This window comes from Anopheles maculipalpis, chromosome 2RL (genome assembly GCF_943734695.1).
Source record: "Anopheles maculipalpis chromosome 2RL, idAnoMacuDA_375_x, whole genome shotgun sequence".
NCBI classification, from domain to species: domain Eukaryota; kingdom Metazoa; phylum Arthropoda; class Insecta; order Diptera; family Culicidae; genus Anopheles; species Anopheles maculipalpis.
In genome coordinates this window covers 52,080,586-52,103,738 of record NC_064871.1, presented here as the reverse complement: position 1 = coordinate 52,103,738, position 23,153 = coordinate 52,080,586, and the positions used below count along the sequence as shown (strand labels likewise).

Genomic DNA, 23,153 nt, shown 5'->3' with positions numbered 1-23,153 from the left:
GGAGTCCCATTTCCTGAACGACTTTGTACCGAAGAAAGCGTATGGACTAGTGCTAGATCAAAGTTTGTACAGTCTTTCTGCATTGCCGATCAGCCTCTGCAAGTGAACGTATAACGTGCGCCACCTAGTTCGCGATTCCTGCGTACCGTTGATGAGTCAGAGTGCATTTTTATCACGGTAGAAAGTGTATTACGGGATAGTCGCGCCGCGGTCCCCTTGTAACAGGCTCGACAATGTTCAGTTGGTTGAAAAGAGAAACGAAAACAGAGGAGGTGGTGGAAAATGTGTTGGGTGAGCTGAAAAAGATTTATCGCAGTAAATTGTTGCCGCTGGAGGAGCACTACAATTTCCATGACTTCCACTCGCCGAAGCTGGAGGACTCGGACTTTGATGCGAAGCCGATGATTCTGCTGGTTGGCCAGTACTCGACTGGTAAAACCACCTTCATCCGGTATCTGCTGGAGCGCGATTTTCCCGGTATTAGGATCGGGCCGGAACCGACGACGGATCGCTTCATCGCGGTCATGTACGACGATAAGGAGGGCATGATTCCCGGCAATGCGCTCGTCGTCGATCCGAAGAAACAGTTCCGTCCGCTGGAAAAGTATGGCAACGCTTTCCTCAACCGTTTCCAGTGTTCCCACGTTCCGTCGCCCGTGCTACGAGCGATATCGATCGTTGACACGCCCGGCATTTTGTCCGGCGAGAAGCAACGTGTGGACAGAGGGTACGATTTCACCGGCGTGTTGGAATGGTTTGCGGAGCGCGTTGATCGCATTATACTGCTGTTCGATGCGCACAAGCTGGACATTTCGGACGAATTCCGACGCTCGATCGAAGCACTGCGCGGACATGACGACAAGATTCGGATAGTGCTGAACAAGGCGGACATGATCGATCATCAGCAGTTGATGCGCGTGTACGGTGCTCTAATGTGGTCCCTCGGGAAGGTGCTGCAAACGCCCGAGGTAGCACGTGTTTACATCGGCTCCTTCTGGGATCAACCCTTGCGGTACGATGTGAACCGAAGGCTGTTCGAGGACGAGGAGCAAGATCTGTTCCGCGATTTGCAATCGCTACCCCGTAATGCCGCACTGCGCAAACTGAACGATCTCATCAAACGGGCAAGGTTAGCGAAGGTACATGCGTACCTGATCGCGGAGCTGCGGAAAGAAATGCCTCAAATATTCGGCAAGGATAGCAAGAAGAAGGAGCTGATTAAAAATCTAGGCACCATCTACGATCGCGTATGCCGGGAGCATCAGGTTTCGATCGGCGATCTGCCCGACATTAAGAAAATGCAAGAAGTGTTGGCCAACCAGGACTTTACCAAGTTCCATTCGATTAAAATGCCGCTGCTGGAAGTGGTGGACCGCATGTTGTCGGTGGATATTGCTCGATTGATGAGCATGATTCCACAAGAGGAGATGCAGCTGGTTTCGGAACCGCTTGTCAAAGGTAGGTTACTTTCGTACATCGCATCCACCACATGTTTCCAAGCATCCGACGACGGTTACGCAATCCTCACTTCACTTGATGGGCGTAGTACGCGCGCGCTTACGCGCGATATGACGAAGTTCAATCCTTTTTTATCTAATCTTTCTCCGGAGCTGTTTGAAGCAACACAGATTTCGTACCACGTTCGCAACACAGCATGGTTGTGAGCAGCGACAAGTACAGCAGCGTTGAAGGAGCACAATGTATTTACCCTTATGTCGAGCAACAAGGCCAATGCATCATTCGTCACTGATAATAGCATAGCCTACTTTGAGCACGAAGCGTGGTTCTACGATACAGCACAACTGAGTGCAGGCTATCATCATTCGGCGTCAGCATAGTCGGAACCGGTTTCAGTCATTGCTGCACCCAAAGTCGACGGGTACAAACCCGTACGGAGTTTACACAGACTACAGTCCACTTTTTTTTTATTTGTTATTGAATTCCATATCAGAAAAAGGCAAGTTAATTGCAAACCTTTTTTCCCTGTAGAAAACCAATTAGATATTGTGTAAGCGTTTTAATACTGGCTGAACCTCATGGACTTCTCACTTGACGGACTGAGCCACTTGAAAATGGGAAGATAAGCACAGTAACTCATTGATGGAAGTATTTGATTCATGGCGACAGTTTGAGAGGGACGAGAGCGAAAGCTGCAAGGTTATGTATTTTTTAAGCTAGAAAAGGAATTTAATGTATCTGTTTCATGTCGTTTTGAAGGTTACTATGTTTCTAATTCTTATATTTGATGTCTTTCAGAAGTCTGTTGAATGGCATAGTATTGTGCACCCCCGGTTTAGCCAATGCCCTGGATTTATGTTCCTTTCAATGCATTCGTGTGTTGAGGCTCTCTACTCTGTGATATGTTAATGCACGGGAATTATCCAACACGTTTGCCAATCAGCCGATCTGCTACTACTTCTGCTCGAGTAGTATGACGTTATCATAGCCAGATCTGTGTTGCCGGCCTGCCACATTACGGTTTCCGCCCAGCCGTTTGTCCACCAACACTCGTCGTACTTACAGGGTGCAAGAGCATCGACGATTAGACCGATGATGTTAATTTCAGACCAACAGCCATGCCGGCATATAGATCGTTGGATCACAATTAGCATTGTATGGTGGCTATGTGACATTGTGCGTGGTTAGACTGTTTATCGGTCAGCATTGGGCCCGCTCACTGGGTTATGTTTTGCTCCATTTGCAACTTTGCTTAACTTGTCGTCGACCGTAGAAGACACATAAGTGGCGGCGGGAGTTTACTCAGCTCATCTCTGTCTCCACCTCCGCTGGTTTTATGCCGACGGCTGGCTGGCTTGTTTAGATGCACTTGGCGATTTATCATTGCTGCATGAAAGTAGAACCGGACACTTCTTGATCAGGTCTGAAGGCTGCTAAAAAGGCAGCAAAGGAGAGTTTCGCGAGTCCATGGAAAACACTTCCAAGTGGCGCACATTCGTTAGCAATTTATTGCATAAATTGCTCAATGGCTGTTGCTGTGTCCAGTTTTTGCATGCAGTCTTGAACAATTGAATGTTTGAGGAAGTTCATTCATGTATCCAACGTGTTTTTTTTTATCGACGATTATATTTAAAAATATATACTTCTGTTGATGACATTTGTTAATAATAGCTGTGTTTGGAAAAACATCTTTGGATGGTATTCCATCTTTTTCAAAAACCTTTTTTTTTGCTTTTGTGGAGACTTTATATCAAATGATTAGCGAGCTGTTAGTATGAATTTTAGAACAGTACTAAAATAACCATTCTCGTGTTCCTCGGTATCTACAAAGTGTTTATTATCAGTAATGTTTTATCCTCTATAAAACCACACTTCTGAGAGGATTTTCTTTATCTTGTGCGGAAACTATTTTTTCATCATTACCAACAAAAATGTCGCTTAGGTAAGCTGTGGAGAAGTGGAGAATTATGTATATTCATGGAAGTACAAAATCTCAATAATAGTTAATCCGTACTTTTCTGTGCCGATGACATCAAACATGATCGTTATCTAATGTCTTCGTTTGTAGTTTTTTTCTGATAATGCTGGACTATTTTTTGTAGTATGGAGCTGCAGTAATTTAATGTGATATTTTGTAATAATAGTCGTAGACGACTTTAATTGCAGTTTATGTATTATTCATCGGCCTTCTCGTGCTTTCTATGTTCCGTGCGATGATCGTTTGCTAATTTTTTCAAATTCGACAATAATTTTTGTTCTTTTTCTTGGTTTAACGATCTACTATATCATCTTCTATGTCTTAATTTCGGAGGAACGGACGAGATTGAGTATAAATCACGGTCCTGTTGTGTGAAGACTGGCGTCTCAATCAATTTCAATTGAAGTTTTCTGAAGCAAGAGATATTATTGAAGTTTCCATTTATTATTCTTTTTTTTTACTTCACTTAGTTGTTGAATTCATGTCCTTCTTATACATATAGATGTAAATGTTATAAACAACATTTAGGATTGCCTGTCCCATCACACAAGTTGACCCAGGTAATGGTACATTAGAACAGGGGATTTATCCGTTAGCGGTTAATACGTTAGGACAGAAATAGATGATTAGCACACCAAATAGCCTTAAGATAACATAAGCGAAGAAGATGGTCTTTCTTATGCCTCATTATAATTGCTTCATTAAAATCTATTATATGATTTGACGGTCTAGTTTATATAACCCTCTTTTGTTAGAAGATATCCGCGTTTTCCAGTTATGAAGAAATCAATCACTAATCAGTCATTGGATTTTTGATTTATTAATTGTTCAATAGTCGTGTTGGTAAACATGTGTTGCAATTTAAAATTCGATCACTTTCTTTTTTTGCTTATCTTTACAACGTAATTGAAGATAGCTGCATCACTACATTCGATTGAATTTTTGAAGAAGGCGTGATTCACAGTATTTGCTTCGTGTCCCATTGAAATAACGCCCGATGAGTAACATGGTGATGTTATACAGCGGTCATATGTTGTGTATGTTCAACGGTTTCGCTACAGTCGTCGTCTGTTAAGTGTGTGGTGTTGCTCAACGATTTCAACACAGCGGAAACAATTATGTTCTTTTTATCATTGTGACAAAGTGGCGAAAAATCCCAAAATGATAATAGCTTTGAAAGTTCTTCTAAACTTTGTCGGCTTTAACTGGTCAGACGTGTACTTGGTAGGCGAGCCTAACAGCCCGTTATCGGTCAATGCCAAGTTTCACGGTCGACTACCCCTTCAAAATGGTGCGTCGTTGTGCGATGCTTTTGAAGGGTATTTTTGTGCGGATGGAACATTACTTACATTAACTCACTATTTCGTTCCCAGTTACCGATTTAATGCCATTCAAAATTCGATTATACATACGAAAGACTTGCAGCTGTGAACGTTTAAAGAAGATTTTTTCAGAACAACATAATTCTATTTATACTTTATAACATTCTCCTCCATTTAGTTCGGTTCGGTTCTCTGATTGTGGCTGTGAGGGCTATTTGTTGTGTGGAAGTTCATTTCGTGACAAACTCTCATTATTCTGGCTAGAAAAAGTGTTAACAAAGATGTATCATATCGTAAAAAGCGTGCGCAAACCTGCGTGTTGAAGGTGTTTGTTCTTAACTTATCCCATCACCAGCTGCGAAGAAGTGCCTCAAACATCCTGCTGTTGTACAATTGTTTTTCGCATCTTTTCAGCGAATTGTGCAGGTTCATGTTGTTTCGTTTCTTGTAATGAACGTGCGTTTATTCAAGTTTAACATTATGCTTGTGACGTTTCCATTTTAGCTCCTCCTTTATCTGTTGCAATTACTGTCGCCATAAGAGTTTTGCCAAATCAATCAGAGCCAGAACTAAACGAATAGAAAAAAAGGAACTATCCCTGAGGATGGCATGAACACATGTTTCGTTTTCCGAACAGAATAAGAAAAAAAATCCTATACCACTTGTGGCGTTTAAGTGGAGCATCACGGCTGAAGCACTTGCTATCGCCATATGGTGTGTGTCCAATGGGATATTGACGTGAGATCTATTGATATTATAATGGTAAATAGGATGGAGAATACACAACCTAAGCGCCAACCAGTGGCAGTTAGAGTACCTTAGAGAATATCTTTGAATGCATGTTTCTATACCTGTGACCGCGGCAGTAGCACAACAGCAAGCAGTGATTTGCTACAGTGTCACCATGTCGGACGTTCTCTGCACTGCTGGAGATTTTACTCGGGGTATTTTAACAGGGCGTTCATACACCGACCAACCGTGGCAAAGGGAAATACTTTCTATCTGCAATAAGGCACGTGTTTCCCCACGGTAAACTTTGTCAAGTGCAGAACAAATTGGAGCAAGAAGATGTACAGAAAGTCGGTTTCTATGAATGATGTGCGTCCAATGGCGGGGGCTGTCTATGATAACAACGTTTCGAAGTTGTATTGAGCATCTATTCAAATCACCTCTTCATGGTGCAAAATACGGAAGTGAATTATGTTTCATGAGTAAGTTTTCCCGCCTGACGATCGTACGTTTGCAGTTGCTTTGCTTACTTGTCCTACGTATAGGGAAGTAAACATGTCCCCTTGCTTGCCGGGCAGCCTGTTTGCTTTCGTGCGTATGTTTGTTAGTCTTGCCCTGAAAGATATGTGTCTCGCGCGCGAGCCCCATGTTCTTGATCTAGCCTAATGTTGTTTCGTTGTAGTTTGACGTTGAATGCGTCAAAAAGCGATGCAAGCAACAGGTGGTTGGAATTTTTATTCTGGCGCTGTGCGTTGAACAGCTATGTATAAGTTATGTCTAATATACAAAAAGAAGCTAGTTTATCAGTGTAGAGTTAAATAAAATTAGTTTCTTCATTATTTCTTAAACGAAATCAATTCAAGAATGCAAACGAAAACGTCTGCTTCGCTTTGCAATTGATGATTTGTATGAAGGAAAGTGATATAAAACCTCGTGAAATGAAATGTTCTATTATCGTGTTGCTTTCGTTGCACCATCAGCCCCTCAATTGTTGAGTAAGGATATATGTGTTTGCTGTACCTATCATTGCTACCAAGTGTATGCAACAATCTGGAAAAAATCAAAGATAAGCAAACAAAAGCACACTGTTCTTGAATGTCGCTTTCTCTCTCATCCGTAGTTAACATTTTCCCGTGATGTCTTTGGGTGTTATTTTTTTGCCTTTATTATCTATCCAAAAAATCCCCAACATCATCGACGTGTTGCCGGCATCGTGCGTGCCGTGTTAGTGGCACTTGTTTCAAGCATTTCGTTTATACTCTGTCATAAGGATAGGTATGAAGAATGTCTGCCGCAGAAATGGAAGATCAAAACTGTGGAAGAAATAGTAATACATTCAGGGTTTAGCGTTGAAGAGATTCTTTAAGGGTGACACAAGGACAAGGCAGTAGCTTTATCACACTGCCGGTGTAAGTTGCAGAGCAGAGCACGGTATCAGCCTGTTTCAGCTGATGCAATTTGTGTTTGCCTTTCCATACCTTCCTGGCTTGTCCGCATATTATCTAGCTCCACATTGTATGGTAATGGAGTACGTGATGAGCATTATGTATTACTAAACTACAACACAATATTGTGATAGGTGGTAGATTTTATGTCAGATTGTATGTTACAGCCGTATGTAACGTTGCATATTGACAACTGTCGGCTTTTTTTGGGAACGTGTGGTTCGTAAATCAAAACCTTACCCATGCTAATCCATCTGCTATTAGTTTTTTTATATTATAATAAAATATTCATCGTTTGCCTAACTTGCTGCAAAATAAAGTTGGAAAATCGTTTTTTTGCAACACAAGTAGTTCACCCGTGGAATGAAATAACCGAGCTCACGTCCTCATTATATTTGCCAAAACATTTTTTAAATCAATTTGGTGCTTCGATCCATCGCATTTCCTTATGTTTTTCGTTCAAGCATTTTTTTTCCTACGTACAACGAAAATAAGAAAATGTAATAACAGGACATTAATAGAAACTTTTTGCTTCAAGATGTGAAGAAAATTTGCTTCCGAAGGTTTCACTTTGGTTTGTCCTCTTCTGTTTCTCCCATTCATGGGTCCGAATAAAAGCAGAAACCAATGTCAACCGTCGTTATGATATCTTATCGTGTTTGCTGCTGCTCGGGAGTCGGGTTTTGTCAAAATTGTAGGTTATTGGATGGATATGCTGACAGAGGATGCTTATTTTATTTTTGTTGTTCGTTTCGTTTATCGTACCTTTTTCAATTGTCGCCACTTTTTCATCGCCCATCCTAGCTAGCTGCTGCAGTGTGCTCGGCCCTGAATGGATATTCAGGACAGGCGCGCGGATTGATTTTTGTGTGCCGAGCGTAGTGACGCTGAACGTTGAAGCTAAGTTCATAACCGTCCCCCCGTACCCCCTCCGAAAAAAAACCATATCCTGTCGGGCAGGACATATCAAGTGACCCGTAAATTTAGTCGTTACACATTTCTAATGCGGTGTAGGTATCGGCCTGTACGGCAGTGGTGAACAAATAACACTGAAACGAATGTCCTATCGTGGTAAAAACCATCAGGATTCCTCCAGTGAATATAATAATCGATCTTTACTTTTGCTGTGCTGCTGCTGCTGCTGCTGTTGGGACTAGGTTGGGTAGGATGGTTATGGCGCAATGCTTCTTCATCGAACTGTTTGGTGGAGAACGCCCTTGGGAGTTTTCGGTTACTTTTCTCGTTCCGAAACGGTTCAAATCCCTGTTGGCGGTTATGCGTGTTCCATGCTGGTTGGCTGGTGGTTTTGATATTTTAAGAAAACCTATGTGAAATAAGACGTCCAGGCAAACGCAAAGGCAAACAAAGTGTAATTCATAAAAGCAAAAAGAAAGAGGTTTGGTTGACTTTATGTTGATGGAAACTTTTATGTAATTTGATAGCTCGAAGACAAAGTGTTCTTTTTTTAATTTTTGAACGAGATAATATAGACATGATGTTGCAAGACATATTATATTTTTGCATGAGCGTAAAATAGTTGATCTGAAAGTTCGGTAATGTCCTAAACTAAAGTTGGATGGAATTTAATAATGCATTCCCTTTGGCGGATTGGCAGTCAGGACAGCACTTGTTACACCGTGGAAATATTACACCAACCTTATTAGAAGATACTATTTTCTGTAGTATTTCAATGAAACAGCAAAGCTCCAAGTATGGAAATTCTTTCCTCTTGAGTTTTTAGCGCGATAATAAACAAAGTTTTGGTTCACCGCCCTGCAAACGTTGCGTTTTCCTTGTAGAGTGTAATTCTATTGCTGACTCAAAACCAAAATGTGTTGAACTGAATTTTATCATTACAAAATTCAGTTCAACAAAAAAAATTATCTGTTCAAATTCATAGTTTCAACGTTTCCGGGCACAGTCCAACCAAGCTTCTTGGTTGGTGGATTACCGTTCTCAAGACGTGTCTGCGTCGTCTTCATTCGATCGACGGAAAAGTGGAAATACTTCGATCTGATTGCCAAGTCCGTGTTACAATATACTTCATAGTTTACACAATAGCATGATGTGATGCAGATGTCTGGTCTTCAATTATACCACATAGAATAATTCAACGAGTCGTTTGCGACTGATTTCAGTCCTAGAAGGGTCGTTAAGGCAAGAATTAAAAGAAGTGGCTTCTAGAAACTTTTATTTAGTCCATCCACTGACTATTATTTGTCCAATCAACTATATCCAAATGACATCCTACACGCTTTGCAAGCATTTTTTACTATAACAAATGAAATGTTTTGCAACCGAGTAGGTCCGGGATAAGGCAAAGAATAAGGAGGAAATGCCTTATCATTATACGCATTGTATTATAGACAGTACGGCATTGTGCCGTCATGATTAATTGTAAATAAATAAATCAAATGTTATGAAATAGTACATATATGTAAGTAAGTGTAGAACGCCTACGGTGGTAGAGGCGATGACGGCTTTCTACTGTGCCCGAAAAATAAAGTGACTGCGTTTTTTTTTTATTAGGCCAAAAGAAGGTAATCTCCTTCCGATGCAATGTGTACCTCTTCCAACGCTTATCCCACTCCTCGAATTAGGTGGAAAACGCGGATGCTGGGATGTCCTTTGGGATCTCCCGCCGTCGCTGCGGCTTGTATCTTCTCGATAGTGTCAAAATAGTGATCAGTTGTTGCGTAGTGCCAGTTGTTGCGAAAAATTTCCTCAAAATGATGGCCGAATGGGAAAAATTACCGGATGGAGGTTCCGCAAGGTCTCGTATCGTCAACCAACGATTGTTATCCACTCAAATCCTTGATTTGGACGACGTGGGCGTCGTCGGTCGATATGAACAAAAACAGTTGGCGCAGCTCCGAAAACAAATTGCCACTCCTAGCCGGGTTGATGTTGTGATTTGAAACATGGCAGAACTGTCAAAAACATACACATTGACAAACGAAAAATAAAAACAACGGGCTTCTCTTGGCGCGCGAAATTTGACATTGAAATTGAAATTTGGGTTGAAATCCCATCCACACCGTTCTAGTAAGGACTATCCAGTTAAGTTGTAACAATAAGTCTAGCAAACTATTACATGGCCGACGGCATGACTTAGTAGGTTGTTAAGCCAAAAAGAAAAACAAGGAACCTGGCAAAGGCAGCTGTACAATGAGATGTACAGCTTTTTTTTACTGCCGCATCATGCATATTTGCCAAAGCATGACAACCGCAAATTTTTAGCTATTATTTCGAAATATTCTGTTGCATTCTAGCGGACGATCCAAAAATCTACTTGGTGGTTTGAATTTTTTGATGAAAATGATTATTGTTACGATTACTTGATTTTCCTTCCTCACATATCGGATCAAGTCTTCGAATAATTCCCTGTATCCTAGCCTGACATAAGGCCTGATCATCTCTTACAAACGGAAAAGTCTCTAGACAAGCGAATGGAAAACAATATTGCATTATGAAACCATTCTTGTGACAGGCAAGCTTCGTTAAGCATTTTATTCGTTAAATCTCAATCTGTTAAAAAATGTTTAAAAAATCAATCTGTAAAAGAGATGAAATCAACAAAAACAAAACCATAAGTGTAAATAAGTGTTCTTGTTGAGAAGATATTTTGTGTTGTACTTGATATTTAGGATATCAAAATGATTTTTTTCAAATCATGTGAGCGATGATAGCAGTAGTGATGATGATGTATGTTCGATTCTTGGAACTTATGAATCAAGCGTGAGTTTAACCCGTGAAAATTTTGTGTAAAACCTTTTTGATATGTTCTCGTATAAAAGGAAACTTTCCTCGATATTCTTAATGAGATTGAGCCAAAGTTTCCGCCTGTAAGGGCAAAAGGATTCACGCCAAAAGAAATGATGGGTGCTACGCGGCGGTTTCTTGCGGAGGAGAGTTACCATAATGGAACCGGGAAAGATTTAATATAACATTTGCTCAATCAACGTTCTCCGTGGCATTTACCAAGTGTCTAAATATTTTGAAAGAAACCTTGCTGCCGAAAAACATTTCATTAGAAATGGAACCAAATGAGCAGCAAGATGCCCGGCGACATTTTTTCCCCCATAGCGGCATCCCTAGCTTTCTGAAGTAAAATACTCACATTTTGGTTGGAACTGTACGAACTGGAAACACACAGGACTGAGTGAGTTTGGCGCTCTCCCGTTTCGAATAGGTGACGGAAAATAGTTCGACAAATACGAGTCTCCGTTATAGTTAGAGAATACAAATTCTTGACAGTGTACTTATAAGTTTGCCTTTCGTTAAGTTTTTTTTCCAACTGACAACACAAATGGCTGTCATAATTCGAATCTTCCGTTTTTGATAACTTGTCTTGACAAATTGTATGTGATTATCAGGCCTATCACTTCAATTGTAGTATAATTTGCTTTGGAAAAAAATCTTCATCACAAAACAGTGCTGAAGCATTGCGTATTTTTGTTTGTGTTTGTGTGCTCTAGAAGTGATGTTTGCAATATGGCCGTGGAAGCTTAAGTCAAAAATGCAATCCTGTAGAAAGAACAAACGCGAGAGTGCAAAGCATTTTTGCACTGCACTTTTTCCCAGAACAAGAATGAAAAAATTGTATGCGTATGGGTGTGTTTTTGCGCACCACTTGTGCCATGGAACCATGTAACAACATGGCATAATAGCACAGTAGCTGGGGCAAGCTGTTGTGCACGTTCGAGATCGGCGGATGCCACATGTTCGCGCATAAAATTTGTCTTCCCGTTCATAGTGTGAAACTGTCATCTAGGGCAAGGGCGCCTTGTTTGGGTGCATGGTTCTAGTAAAGTGAATTGCTTCCCGGGCATTATACTTTGCTCGTGCTTGCAGTTTTTGTTGGCTTTTGTTTTCTTCCGAATGGGTTGTTGTTGACTTCGCTCTCTTTGCTTTTAGGAAGACTCGACGAAATATAAGTAGAATGTGATAGAGAGAGAGAAAGAGAGCCAGAGTGTTTGTAAGTGTGTGTGTGTGTTTGTTTTAAATTACATAAACACTCTACATTAGCGCAATGGTTCCTTCCCAACCCCGGATGCCCGGAAATGTCTACCGGATGCTGGGTAGTTGCGGCAACAGGCAAATAGGGAAGAATTGTCACCGTGACTAAAGGCTAGAATTAATGGTGATGAGAAGAATAGAAGATATTTAAGAAGGGCATCCAGTGGACGAGTTACCGGTTATGTGTTTTGCACCATTTTCTCTACGATCGCTATGGGAACTGGCGCGCCTAGGGTGGGTGGATTTTGCGGTATTAATTATTCAGTACAGTGTGCCAGTGTCGGTTTTTTTATTCCCATCTCATAATATTTCATTAATTTCCTCCTGCCGTACTACTACTACTACCGTACCGTATCACTTTTTCAGCTCCATTTTGAGCACAATGAAGGCAACTTTACCAGTCTCAAATCCCTCCGGAGAAGGAAGTTCACCCCCGGTCGGTTGATATGCAAGGGCAACAAAGAGCACACTAAAGCCAATTTTTTGGGAAACCTCAAAAGCTGACAAAAGCTGTAGTAGTAGCATAGTACCGGGCCGGCCCGTCATCGGCAGGGGGGTAATTTTTCAATTTTCCCCATCAACGAACCACCAAACGTGTGTTACCTACATACCGACAGACGGACGGACCTACGCTAGTACAAAGCTGACGGGTAGATATGCTGTTTGCATGCTGATGAAGTTTGACCGTCCCATGAATCTTCCAGCATTGTCCGCGATGGTCCGATTTCGGGCGTGTCTCTACCTAAAGCAAACAGTGCTTTACTCGTTCGTTCGGTACCAGGGAGCTAAGAAAAACATTTTGTCGTTACCGTACGACGCTACTCCGGTTATGCGAATATTGTTTTAGCGGTCATCTGGCCATATTTGTGTGGAAGAAAGTCTGGCCATATTTGTGTTGAAGGGTGTGCCGTCGGGTGGTCTCGGGTACGGGTTCAGCAATAGAGCGAATTTTTGGCTCATCTCGGAGCTGTTTTCTGCTTGAATTTTTTTTTTTTCGTTTGAGGAGAAAAAAATGACCCCATTCTTTTTGTCATGAACCATTTGCTTTCACTGCCTTGTTTCATCGCACCGCACAACTCCGAACTAGAGCACATTCGTCCGGAGTGCTGCGCCCACACATATCACCCAGATACACCGCGAGTCCCGATTCCGGGGTTCACAGGATGCATGTTAGTAGTGTTGTTTACTGCAGCGGGTGTACGCAACTGCTCTCCGTGCCTTACGTGTGTGTGTGTGTGTTTGTCTTGTGATGTGCGAATTTCTTTTGATGCTGGCGTCTGTCGGTCTGTGTGTCTGTCTGTCCGTCCGTCTGTCTACCGTAATAGTTGTGGGGAGATGTTTTCGTACGTGACGATCTGTTTGTCGACTTTCGGACAGCTTCCGTACTTGGGAAAGAAGAATCTCGGGGGTTATATGTGATTAAGTGAGGATTTCATTTCGGAGCCATTTTGTTCCAATATTAATTCCGGCTCACTGGTGGAAGAAGTCTAGTGGAAGTTCATTGTTTACGGCAACGATTTCTTAGCTTCCAAAAGTATGTGACGATAATTAACAGCAGGTTTGCACCAGCTCTTGGCTGGTGAAGATAGTGTACACGTTTCATGCATATTAAATCGTTCACCGAAGCATCTTGCTTTTGTTGGCAATCGAAACGATTCAAGGATTTAAAGCAATGAAACGTATTTGTTTGTAGTTTTAGGGAAAAGCATATGATTAGGCACATTGTCGACTATCGTTTCTTATGATGCTTTCATAAAAGGCAAAAAATCAGGAAAGGAAAACAGGATGTTTCACGGTTTATCAGTTCCCATGGCAAGTGTTTCAATATTGTGGCATCGAAAATGTACATCGTTATCAGACTTGATAATGTTCACATTCCACAAGATTATTCATATTGTTTCTACGTAGGCTGGCTGATATTTCTGGCCCAATAATGAAAATGCAAATATTTATCATCAAAATGTGTTTTATTCTTTTTCAAAGTGTTTTCCAGCACAAATAAAATACACTTTTGCATGCGTTCAAACTAATTGTCGAAGTACTTTTTTCCACTCTGATGGAGATACCTCAAAATCTTGGTTTTTTAACGCTTCAACAGCATCTTTTGGGGATAAAATGCGTTGAACACGCATTTTTCTTGATGTGCGCGAATAAAAAGAAGTCATTGGGTACCAAGTCAGGCCTATAGGACGGTTGACCCTTAAATTCGACGTTTTGACTGGTCAAATAAGCGATGGTTTGAGCCGATGTGTCAGAGCTCGCATTGCCATGGTGAAATCCGTCCTTGAGCGAGCGTAGGCCACGATTAAATTCATTATATCTGTTTTAAACAGTGCTATAGGATGGTGCTTCATGGCCGTACAAAGATTTGAGTTCACCAAAGCAGTCTTGTCTTGACAGTCCACGCCTAAGGATGCAAAAAATGATCGCACGAAAATGTTCACGGGTCAATTTAATTTTTTTGTAGAAACTGATTTGTTCAAGTCATTGTCACTCACTCACTCACTCACTGACATGGCCCGGTCAACAATAGATCTCCAGGAAACTCGATCCCTGGCTGCAGCTTCCCATCCATGTAGGCACCCGATCTCCGACAGGGCTCCCTTCACCTGATCCAGCCAACGAACGTTATGAATCCTCATAGCATCGTATCGCAGCCATCATATCCTTCCGGTCTTTGCTACCGTCAGGATGTCCGGTTCTCCGTATAGCTCAGCAAGCTCGTGGTTCATCCTTCTCCTTCACACTCCATGCTCGAACACACCGTCAAAGATGGTCCGGAGGATGCGACGCTCAAACAGAGCGGTTGCATCCTCCGCTCGGATGGTCCAAGACTAGTGGCCAAATAGGACCACCGGGCGAATCTCACAGTTCGTGCGGTCTCGAAGTCTTCTGGATCTCAGTAGACGGTGAAGGACGTAGTAGACACGATTGCCCTGAACAATGCGTCTCCGGATTTCGCTGCTGACAACGTTATCCGAAGTTACGACAGTCCCAAGATAGCAGAACTCCTCTACTACCTCCAGGTTGTCGCCGTCGACTAACAGGCTGCTTCCCACTCGGGCTCTATCACGATCAGAGCCTCCGGCAAGCAGGTATTTCGTCTTCGTCGCATTGATCATCAATCCAATTCTTGCTGCTTCACGTTTCAGTCGGGCGTACGCCTCACACACCTTCGCTGTTGTCTTGCCAACGATGTCAATGTCATCCGCGAAGTCAATGTAAACATCACAAATGGTGGTCGTACGTCAAAACGTTGTGAGTGTGATTATACTGCAAAATGTCAAACTTTCGAACAAAAATATCAAATTCCATCTGGCAACACTTCTTGTGGCCTAGGCCAGAAATGTATGTCTCTCTACCCTGTCGTATGAATAAAAAACCTTTGATTATTTTACAACGGCGTCAGATATGGAACTTCAACCATACCTTAGTTTTTTTCTATCTAATTCATTTTGATTGTTATGGCGTTTACGAAGGGCAGGGAAATGTTTCTTTTTTATTATATAAGCCCTGAGCCATATGGCTACATTTGCCTCTTAGAACAATGTAGTCACAGTATTTTCCAACGTGTTTGAACACACATTTCGATATGCACAATCAAACCCAAATTTCTGTTAGCCCCGCCATTTTCAAAACTTGGTTGATGATCCATTGTAATAAACTATTCTTTAAAAAAAACTGTTTTCTGTTGTTTGTTGAAACCTATTAAAAGCACTTAAATCAGATAAAGAAACGTATTTTTAGGGAAACGGATATTACAAAAGATAGAACAATATTCATGCATTTGAAATCGTTTGTGTTTATAGGGAGTTGCTGACGTGAGACACGAAATGCTGTAAATTTATGCAATCTATTGAAACTTTTCTAGTAAAGTTAGTGTCCTACATACACCATGAGTGTGAACCTCTCACGCCCGACATTGGATAATTATGGAAATGTGTAAGCTTGGAGCTTGGAGACATTTATTTAGCTGTAAATGGTGAACAACGAAACGAAAAGCAAAAGTTTTCCCATCTCGACATCTTCAAGATGGAGCATCGAACCGTGCTGCTGCGCACCCACCCATTCGCACACGCAGTAGGAATCACTTGTCAATTTTGAGACGCTTCGCAGTTTCGGAGACTTTTGGGTGTATTCGGACAACCCGTCGGTTTATCAGGTTTCATTTCTAACTTTCCTTCAAAAGAACAAACAACACGCATCCATCACACTGTGCTGTCGTTTGGCTTGCGGTTTTTAGGAATGCTTTTGATAGCAGCAACGATAACGTCCATGAGTCCCCGGGTTTGGGATTTTGTTTTGTATCCTTTTCTAATGCTTAATTCCTTGCTGCCGCCTTAACGCTCGTACTGTGGTAAGTCGCTTAATTGTTGTATTCACCTGTCACTTGGGGCTATTTGTTTTGCGTTCACACTGTCGTTCTGTTTTTTTTGTTTTTTTTTTGTGGAAACACCGCTTGGCGTTAGAGATCGTGACAAGCATATTAACTTCAGTATAAGTGTGGGGAGAGAATCGATTCAATGTAAGAGCAAAATTTGTCGTATGCTTTGTTCTGAACATAAAGCGAACAACACTTGAGGGAAATATATGTTTCACTTCTCTGCTTAAATTTCCAAGACACGCATTTTATTCTTTGAACGGTTAGGCAAATCAAAAAGCCAGTCGAAATCGCCCACAACAACACATATCACCGAATCCGATCGATTGATGTACGCAAAGGTAGCATCGAAGGGAATATTTTTAAAACAATTTCACGATTCCGGAAAAAAGCCATTTTATGGTAATAGCCAACAGAATAGAATTGCTCGTGAAGCATTGCAACACATACCGATGAAAAGAAAGCGCCAAATGAAATAAAAATGAAATGGATGAAAACAGTTTTGATTGTTGCAATTGTAACTGAAGAGGAATGTCGACCAATTCTACTTTTCCTTTATTTTCTCCTTCTTGTAAACCAACCTATTGCAATAAAAATCAAACGGGCTCGAAGCAGCTGCTGGATGGACGAGACGGTGTGTGGCGCTCGAGGAGTGCTATGGGAGCCACGTAACGCCATTGTAGTACACTGGTGGAGAACGTTGCACGCACGTGATTGATTGGCAATTTTCGTTAAGGCTTCCCTTCTTCTGTGCGTAGCTCGCGTGCATGGTTGAGAAGGAAAAAAAATGGTTGAAGAACATAACCAATGCTGAAGGAGGATGTGGGAAAGTGGATAGGGATTGGAGGCTGAGGTTGTGTTCATCGCTTCTCGTTAGGTAATGGGTGTCTTATTATCCGCGGCAGCACACGTTTAAGTAAACCACCAGACACCACCGCGGTGGCAGCGGTGATGTTGTGTTTTGTAGCAATTTCCTTCACTCTCCGAAACTGTGTGCTAAGCTATTTTGAATGGAACAAGCAGCAAAAACCCTAATACGACATTAACAGCCAATGTCACGAGTGTGAACCGATGTGTGTGATGTGGGAAAACGCTTTGCTTGAGATTCCTTTTATAGCAGCGCTCATGCAGAATCAGGCGTGTTGTCAGGGGAGGAAGGTTTAAGCCACTAGAACGGTACAGTAATGGAACAGGAATCTGGAGATCAGAAGTTTTCAATTGACATTAGCATTCGCACACGATCGCATGAGGTAATTTAAGTAAAATTGGGTCGTTTTTTGGCTTTGCACGTCAAATTCCACCAATACAACAGCACCTTAAAATATCGCAACCGCCAATGATGTGGAAAATTTGTACGTCCAACGTTTTTTTTTGTTGCTCTCATACAACGTAAACCCATCTGCAAATGTGAACGTTTACATCAATAAAACAAGACAATGACGCCTGGTTCAGGATGTTTTTGGAATGCCGGCATCGTGTTGCCTTTAATAATTCAGGACATGATTTTTGAGAATGAGATATATGGTTTCCGTAAGGTATGGCGTGTTCCGTAAAGCGTATGATCAAAATGTCAGTACATCAAACCGGCTGTGACGACAGGCGGGTAAACGTAAACCCCGAGGACATTATTTACTTTGGAACGGTGTTAACTTTATGACTAATCCTTCGGTGCTGTATATCATCGGTTTGGTAGAACCGTTGTTACAATTCCGTGCATAATATCGTAATTACGAAAAGATGACGAAAGATTAGGTTTACGGTAAATGGGCCTGTTATACGGCGTAGACGCTTTAAGTTACGTTACGTGGATTAGGATTTTAGAATTAAAGATTTATCAGGTCAAATAGTAATTTGAATTTGAACCCTATTTTATGGTGGTGCTGATCAATATCGTTTGAAATATACCGTTGATAGATATTCATTTAATCAAACATAAATCACCTTGCTTTTTATGGACAACTCTTGTTAGTGCTTCATTTCGTTTAGTGGACCATTATACTAATCGGTCTCAGAATGGTCACAGAAGCGAATGAATGTTTTTTTTGTTCACTTAGCAAGCAAACCCTTTTGAGTTGTATGTTTCGCCCGGTCTCGATACTATTTGTGATTTGTGTTGCAGCAGTAAGCGGAATAAAATCATTCACAATAAAAAAAGGCCAAGCGTTGGGTGTTTGCTGTTACGCAAAGAATAGTTACACTCAACGTAATAAATACTGAAGCTCTTTAGTTTGAAGTGTATGAAAACTAGCGCACTGCTCAACTGCTACTTCAACAATGAAATCACTCCATTACTCATATTACCATTGAGCTACAAACAGTTTTGCAAGGCCATCCGATAGTCACTGCACGGAATCATAAATATCGCTAGAGAGAGAGACAGAGAAAGGTTGACGAATTATTTGACTTCGCAAAGGATGTGTACCGACGGTTATGTAAACACAAATTGGAACCATATTTATGTGTTATGTACGGTTTTTTTTAAAATAATATTTTAAATTATGTGTTATGTAGTTGAAGATAATGCTTGAAGTTGTTGGAAAAAATGTTATCGTGTGTTCGCATAAATTCTAGTGCATTTATGTGGCCATGCCACTAGGCCATTTCACTTATTTAAATAAGAAAAATGTGGTACACAATATGCTGGTTTTGGTTTAAATATTTCATCGTATTAGAATGTTTGTGGGGTTTAATTTTTAAGTTAAGATTTCATTAGAATCACAAAAAACCATTATAGCAAAATGGCGTTCCGTACTGGCTCAGTGCAGTGAATGAAATTAGGTACTTATAGTATACTTTTTATGAATACTCACCACCATAATCAGCACCCAAGCTCATTACACAGCAAGCCACCCTAATCACCGAATCATTTATCGACCATAAATCAATGAACGTGTTTAGCTGGTAGCAGCAGTCAACGTTTTTGTCGCCACACTCTCCCATTCACACAGAACATTAAGCAGTATGGAACCGGCACAGTATACGACAGGGTGTTAATTAAATGGGCTTATTATAAAGTGTCCAAAATTGCGATCCCTCATTAGCCACTGTGGCTGAATGTTAAATCACACCAATAGCGCCGATACGTGTTCCGAGTGAACGAAGGTAGCTTGTCTTTAGTCCACCTTTTTTATTAGTGTCACACAAAATTAGCCAAAACTGCCTTTAATCTTTGCAAAGGTACATTTTAGCACGGATGTAGATAGTACTTTGCGTGTTAAATACGTAATTGTGTGAGCTTTTTGGAATGATTCATCGGTTGCATTTGCTTGTTTAGAGCAGTGTTTTTACAAAGCAACACCCAAAGCTCGACAAAACATTAAACATCAAATTGAACATGCTCATACACAGAAAAACATAACGCAATATGAACTTTTTTCCGTCAGTCCTCGGGTTTAATCAACTTCCAACGAGCGTCACATCGCTGGCAATTGTTGCCAAGTGACAAGTGTCGATCATGGTCATAATAATTCAGAATTGATTGACATATGTGTTGTTCCACTTGTTTTATTTTGATTCATGCATTTCTTGTTCATATCCTTTATGTTCTGATACAGTTTTGTTTTGTAATATACTATCACAACATAACCAAACATGCCGGGGAAATGCCCCGTAAATCTAGTTTAAATAAACAGTTATGTGTGAGGCATACCTTAAATAAATAAAACAAAGTAAAATACTATCACAACATTCCATATTACGAAAAAAATAGATTCAACGTTAGCTAAAATGCGAATACAAAAACACAAACGATCCAATTTACAAAAGAACAAAAAGCCAACTACCGTCCATCAGATTCGCATTAAGGACACCACTGAAACGTTGTCCAAAAACCTACCGGTGACGAAAGAACGGACCAGCGGCGCCTTGTTTATGTTTTCATTTATTTTCGAGGTCATTTGTTGCATTTGTTGATTCTTGTCACCATTTCGTCAAATTCAACTTCCGTCTATTTGAACACGGTTGTACGGCTCAGCTCTGCTCATAAACCTGCTGCACTTTGCTTCCAAGTCTGCTAAGGGAATTAGAATCTGACGAGCAGTCTGGGATGGCGGATTAAAAAGAAAAGAAAAATAGCATACCTGAGTACTGCTGTCCCTAAGCTGTGGTAGATTTTTTAAAGAAGGGGGGATTTTTAAAATAAATTTTTATTCTTCATTTATTTATTTTAGTATGACGGCTCTACGTCGTAATGTATTTTTTTTAAAATTTATCTTGATGTTTTTTCGTATAATTTCTTTTGTTATGCATAAAAAACTTTAAATTTGTCATGAAAATGTGAATTACTATGGAAAAGATTCTACAATATTCAGGAGAGTGTAAAAATAAATTCCTGTAGTGTAAAAATCGAATTCCTCGATCAAAATTAAGCAAATAGATTTTGATGGAAGTAATTAAAATAAATCTTTTACAGTAAATGTTTTATAACACATAATTAAATACATGTGAGCAAGTAGATAGGAAGTAAATCATTTAATCCATTTTAAAATATATAAAAAAAAACATTGAAAACAATAGCGCACCAAGAGCTCTAACTTATTGTTCTTGTAGGATGCAAAAAGCATTACAACAGTGTGCTAAAAATGCATGCAAAAAGTGTATGTTTGTTTGCTATAAAAACAAGCTCATTTAATGTCATTACCACCACACAACCATACACACACGGACTCACCCGGGACATGAGATACGTTTACATGTTTTTGTTTGCTTTCTACCTTTCAAACACGTCGGCTTCTAGGACAAACCAATGGCTCGACAATGGAAACAAACTTTTTGGACCATCTTCTTCTGCTGAAAGGTTCGAATGTTTTTTTTTCTTTTCTTCTCTCTACCAATGTTTACACTGTACCATTTGATTCGCTTTTTTTTCCTATATTCCTGAGTTCATTTTTATTGTTTCATTGTACTTGCGATATGTTCTACACTTGGATTTAGCTTGTGCACTCATTTATTTTTGCTTTATTTTTGCTTTATTTTTGCCGTTCTTGGTTTCGGGGGTTCATTCCGTTTATCTGTATTTATTTTGTTCAACGTGTTCATACGCAAATGTCTGTGTCGTTTTTTTGTTATTTGAAAACATAAGCTTTAAGCTTAGTGGTGGCCGGTGTTTATGTATTACATGTGTCTAGGAACCTCATCAATAGCACAGCACACTATTATCTCTACAAGGAAACCCTTTCCCCATTGTGGTTTATCACAGGTTTATGTACTATGGGGTTTCATAGCAGCAAGCAAGTGTGTGAGTGATTGTCGTCATTCATATGAAACTTGTGTCCATGCGTGGGTGATTTTGTCCTGTTTCATTCTTAAGCTTCTTTTTTCTCACAGGACCGGCCTGGCCTGGCCTGGCTGTCTTAAACTGTATATGAAAAATTTAAATCTCAGGATGCACATTACTATTTACATACATACTGTTTCATGCTAAGATACTCGTCAAACACATTATTAGGTATAAATTATGTCTGGGAAAATGCTAGAAAAATAAATCGAAAATTGCTCAAAAGTAAAATGAATTATATATTATAGAAACAACAAAAATACTATTCTCAAGCAAATATTGGAAATAAAAAAAAACTCTGTTTTCCATTTCCTCATTGTTGGTGTGTCTCATAAGTTAGTTTTCATATATACTAAATGTTTTTTCTTCTCTCTCTCTCTCTCTCTCTCTCTCTCTCTCTTTCTCACTATCCTTTACATGTTCTCGCTCACCCGCTATGAACATTATTAGGTGGCGCATTCGACGGAGTGGAAGACGTCGTATCGCCATTCGGTTACCGGAAGGGCGAAGGAATCGATGCAGGGTACGGGGAGGTCGATTGGATATGTAATCGTGATCGTGCCAGAACGGATCCCATCTTTGAGTCACTTCAACCGGTTGATGGAAAGATTTCCGGTGCCGGTAAGTATCATTATCATCTTTTCAGTCAGCCTCACGTTCAATATCTTCGTCAGCGCTAGGTCAATCTCAATCAGTAGCAGCAGGCTTTTTTTTTATTCTTTCGAAATTGTATTTCTTTGTGCGTGTTGCCCTCTGAATCGATTAATCAGTCGATGGGTATATAGGGTACCGTTTACTAATGATTTCTGATTTCTGTTTCTCTTCCCTTTCCTGTGCGCCAACATTAATTCCTTTCGTTTGGTTGGATGATGATGATGGCGATGCTGATGATGGTTCGCTGCTGTTCTTGATGGGGTGTGCTGTACTGTGATAAACTGCCGATACTTACCGTGTGAATGGGACCAAACCTCTTACCTCCGCAGCGGCTAAATCGGAGCTGATCAAATCGAAGCTACCGAACAATGTGCTGAGCAAGATTTGGAAGCTGTCCGACTACGATCAGGACGGTTTCCTGGACATCGAAGAGTTTGCTCTGGCGATGCATTTAATCAACGTCAAAATGGATGGCAATGAGTTACCTACGGCCTTGCCACTTCACCTGGTGCCACCGTCCAAGCGACGGGCGGACTAGGATTAGATACCGGCCGGGAAACATTGGTGGAGCATGGATACTGAGGTCGTACATCGTTTCGCGTTATTCTCTGTATGTGTGTGTGTGCGCGTGTGTGTGTATTAGCTAAAGCTTCCAGCAAACGTGTTGGAGCTCGACTGTTAATCTTGTTTCCCATTTACTAGCCTGCCCAAGAAAATGTGCACCGGGGCCAACCGACCGGCTTCAAATATTGGTTGCGCGTTCGATCGACCCGTCACCTCGCTGACATTCGTTCGAGAGTTTATTCACGCCTGCCTGTGTATCATCTTTTGCTTATCGTTTGACCTTTTTTTTCCTTTCTTTTTTGCCGATGCGTGTCGTGTTGGCGGAACG

At 40.8% G+C, this 23,153-nt stretch overlaps 1 protein-coding gene across 2 annotated transcripts; it reads left to right on the top strand.

Annotated features, from left to right (window-relative positions):
• Window positions 1-118: 118 nt before the first annotated feature.
• On the top strand, window positions 119-22,808 carry LOC126557623 (EH domain-containing protein 3). Of its 2 annotated transcripts, XM_050213467.1 has the most exons (4): window positions 119-1,458; window positions 21,068-21,127; window positions 22,058-22,228; window positions 22,591-22,808. In XM_050213467.1, exons 1-4 carry the CDS (start codon window positions 234-236, stop codon window positions 22,797-22,799), a joined length of 1,665 nt encoding a protein of 554 aa, XP_050069424.1. In that variant the 5' UTR covers window positions 119-233; the 3' UTR covers window positions 22,800-22,808. The 2 variants fall into 2 exon arrangements, with proteins under 2 accessions (XP_050069424.1, XP_050069425.1); XM_050213468.1 differs by lacking the exon at window positions 21,068-21,127.
• The last annotated feature ends 345 nt before the right edge of the window (window positions 22,809-23,153 follow it).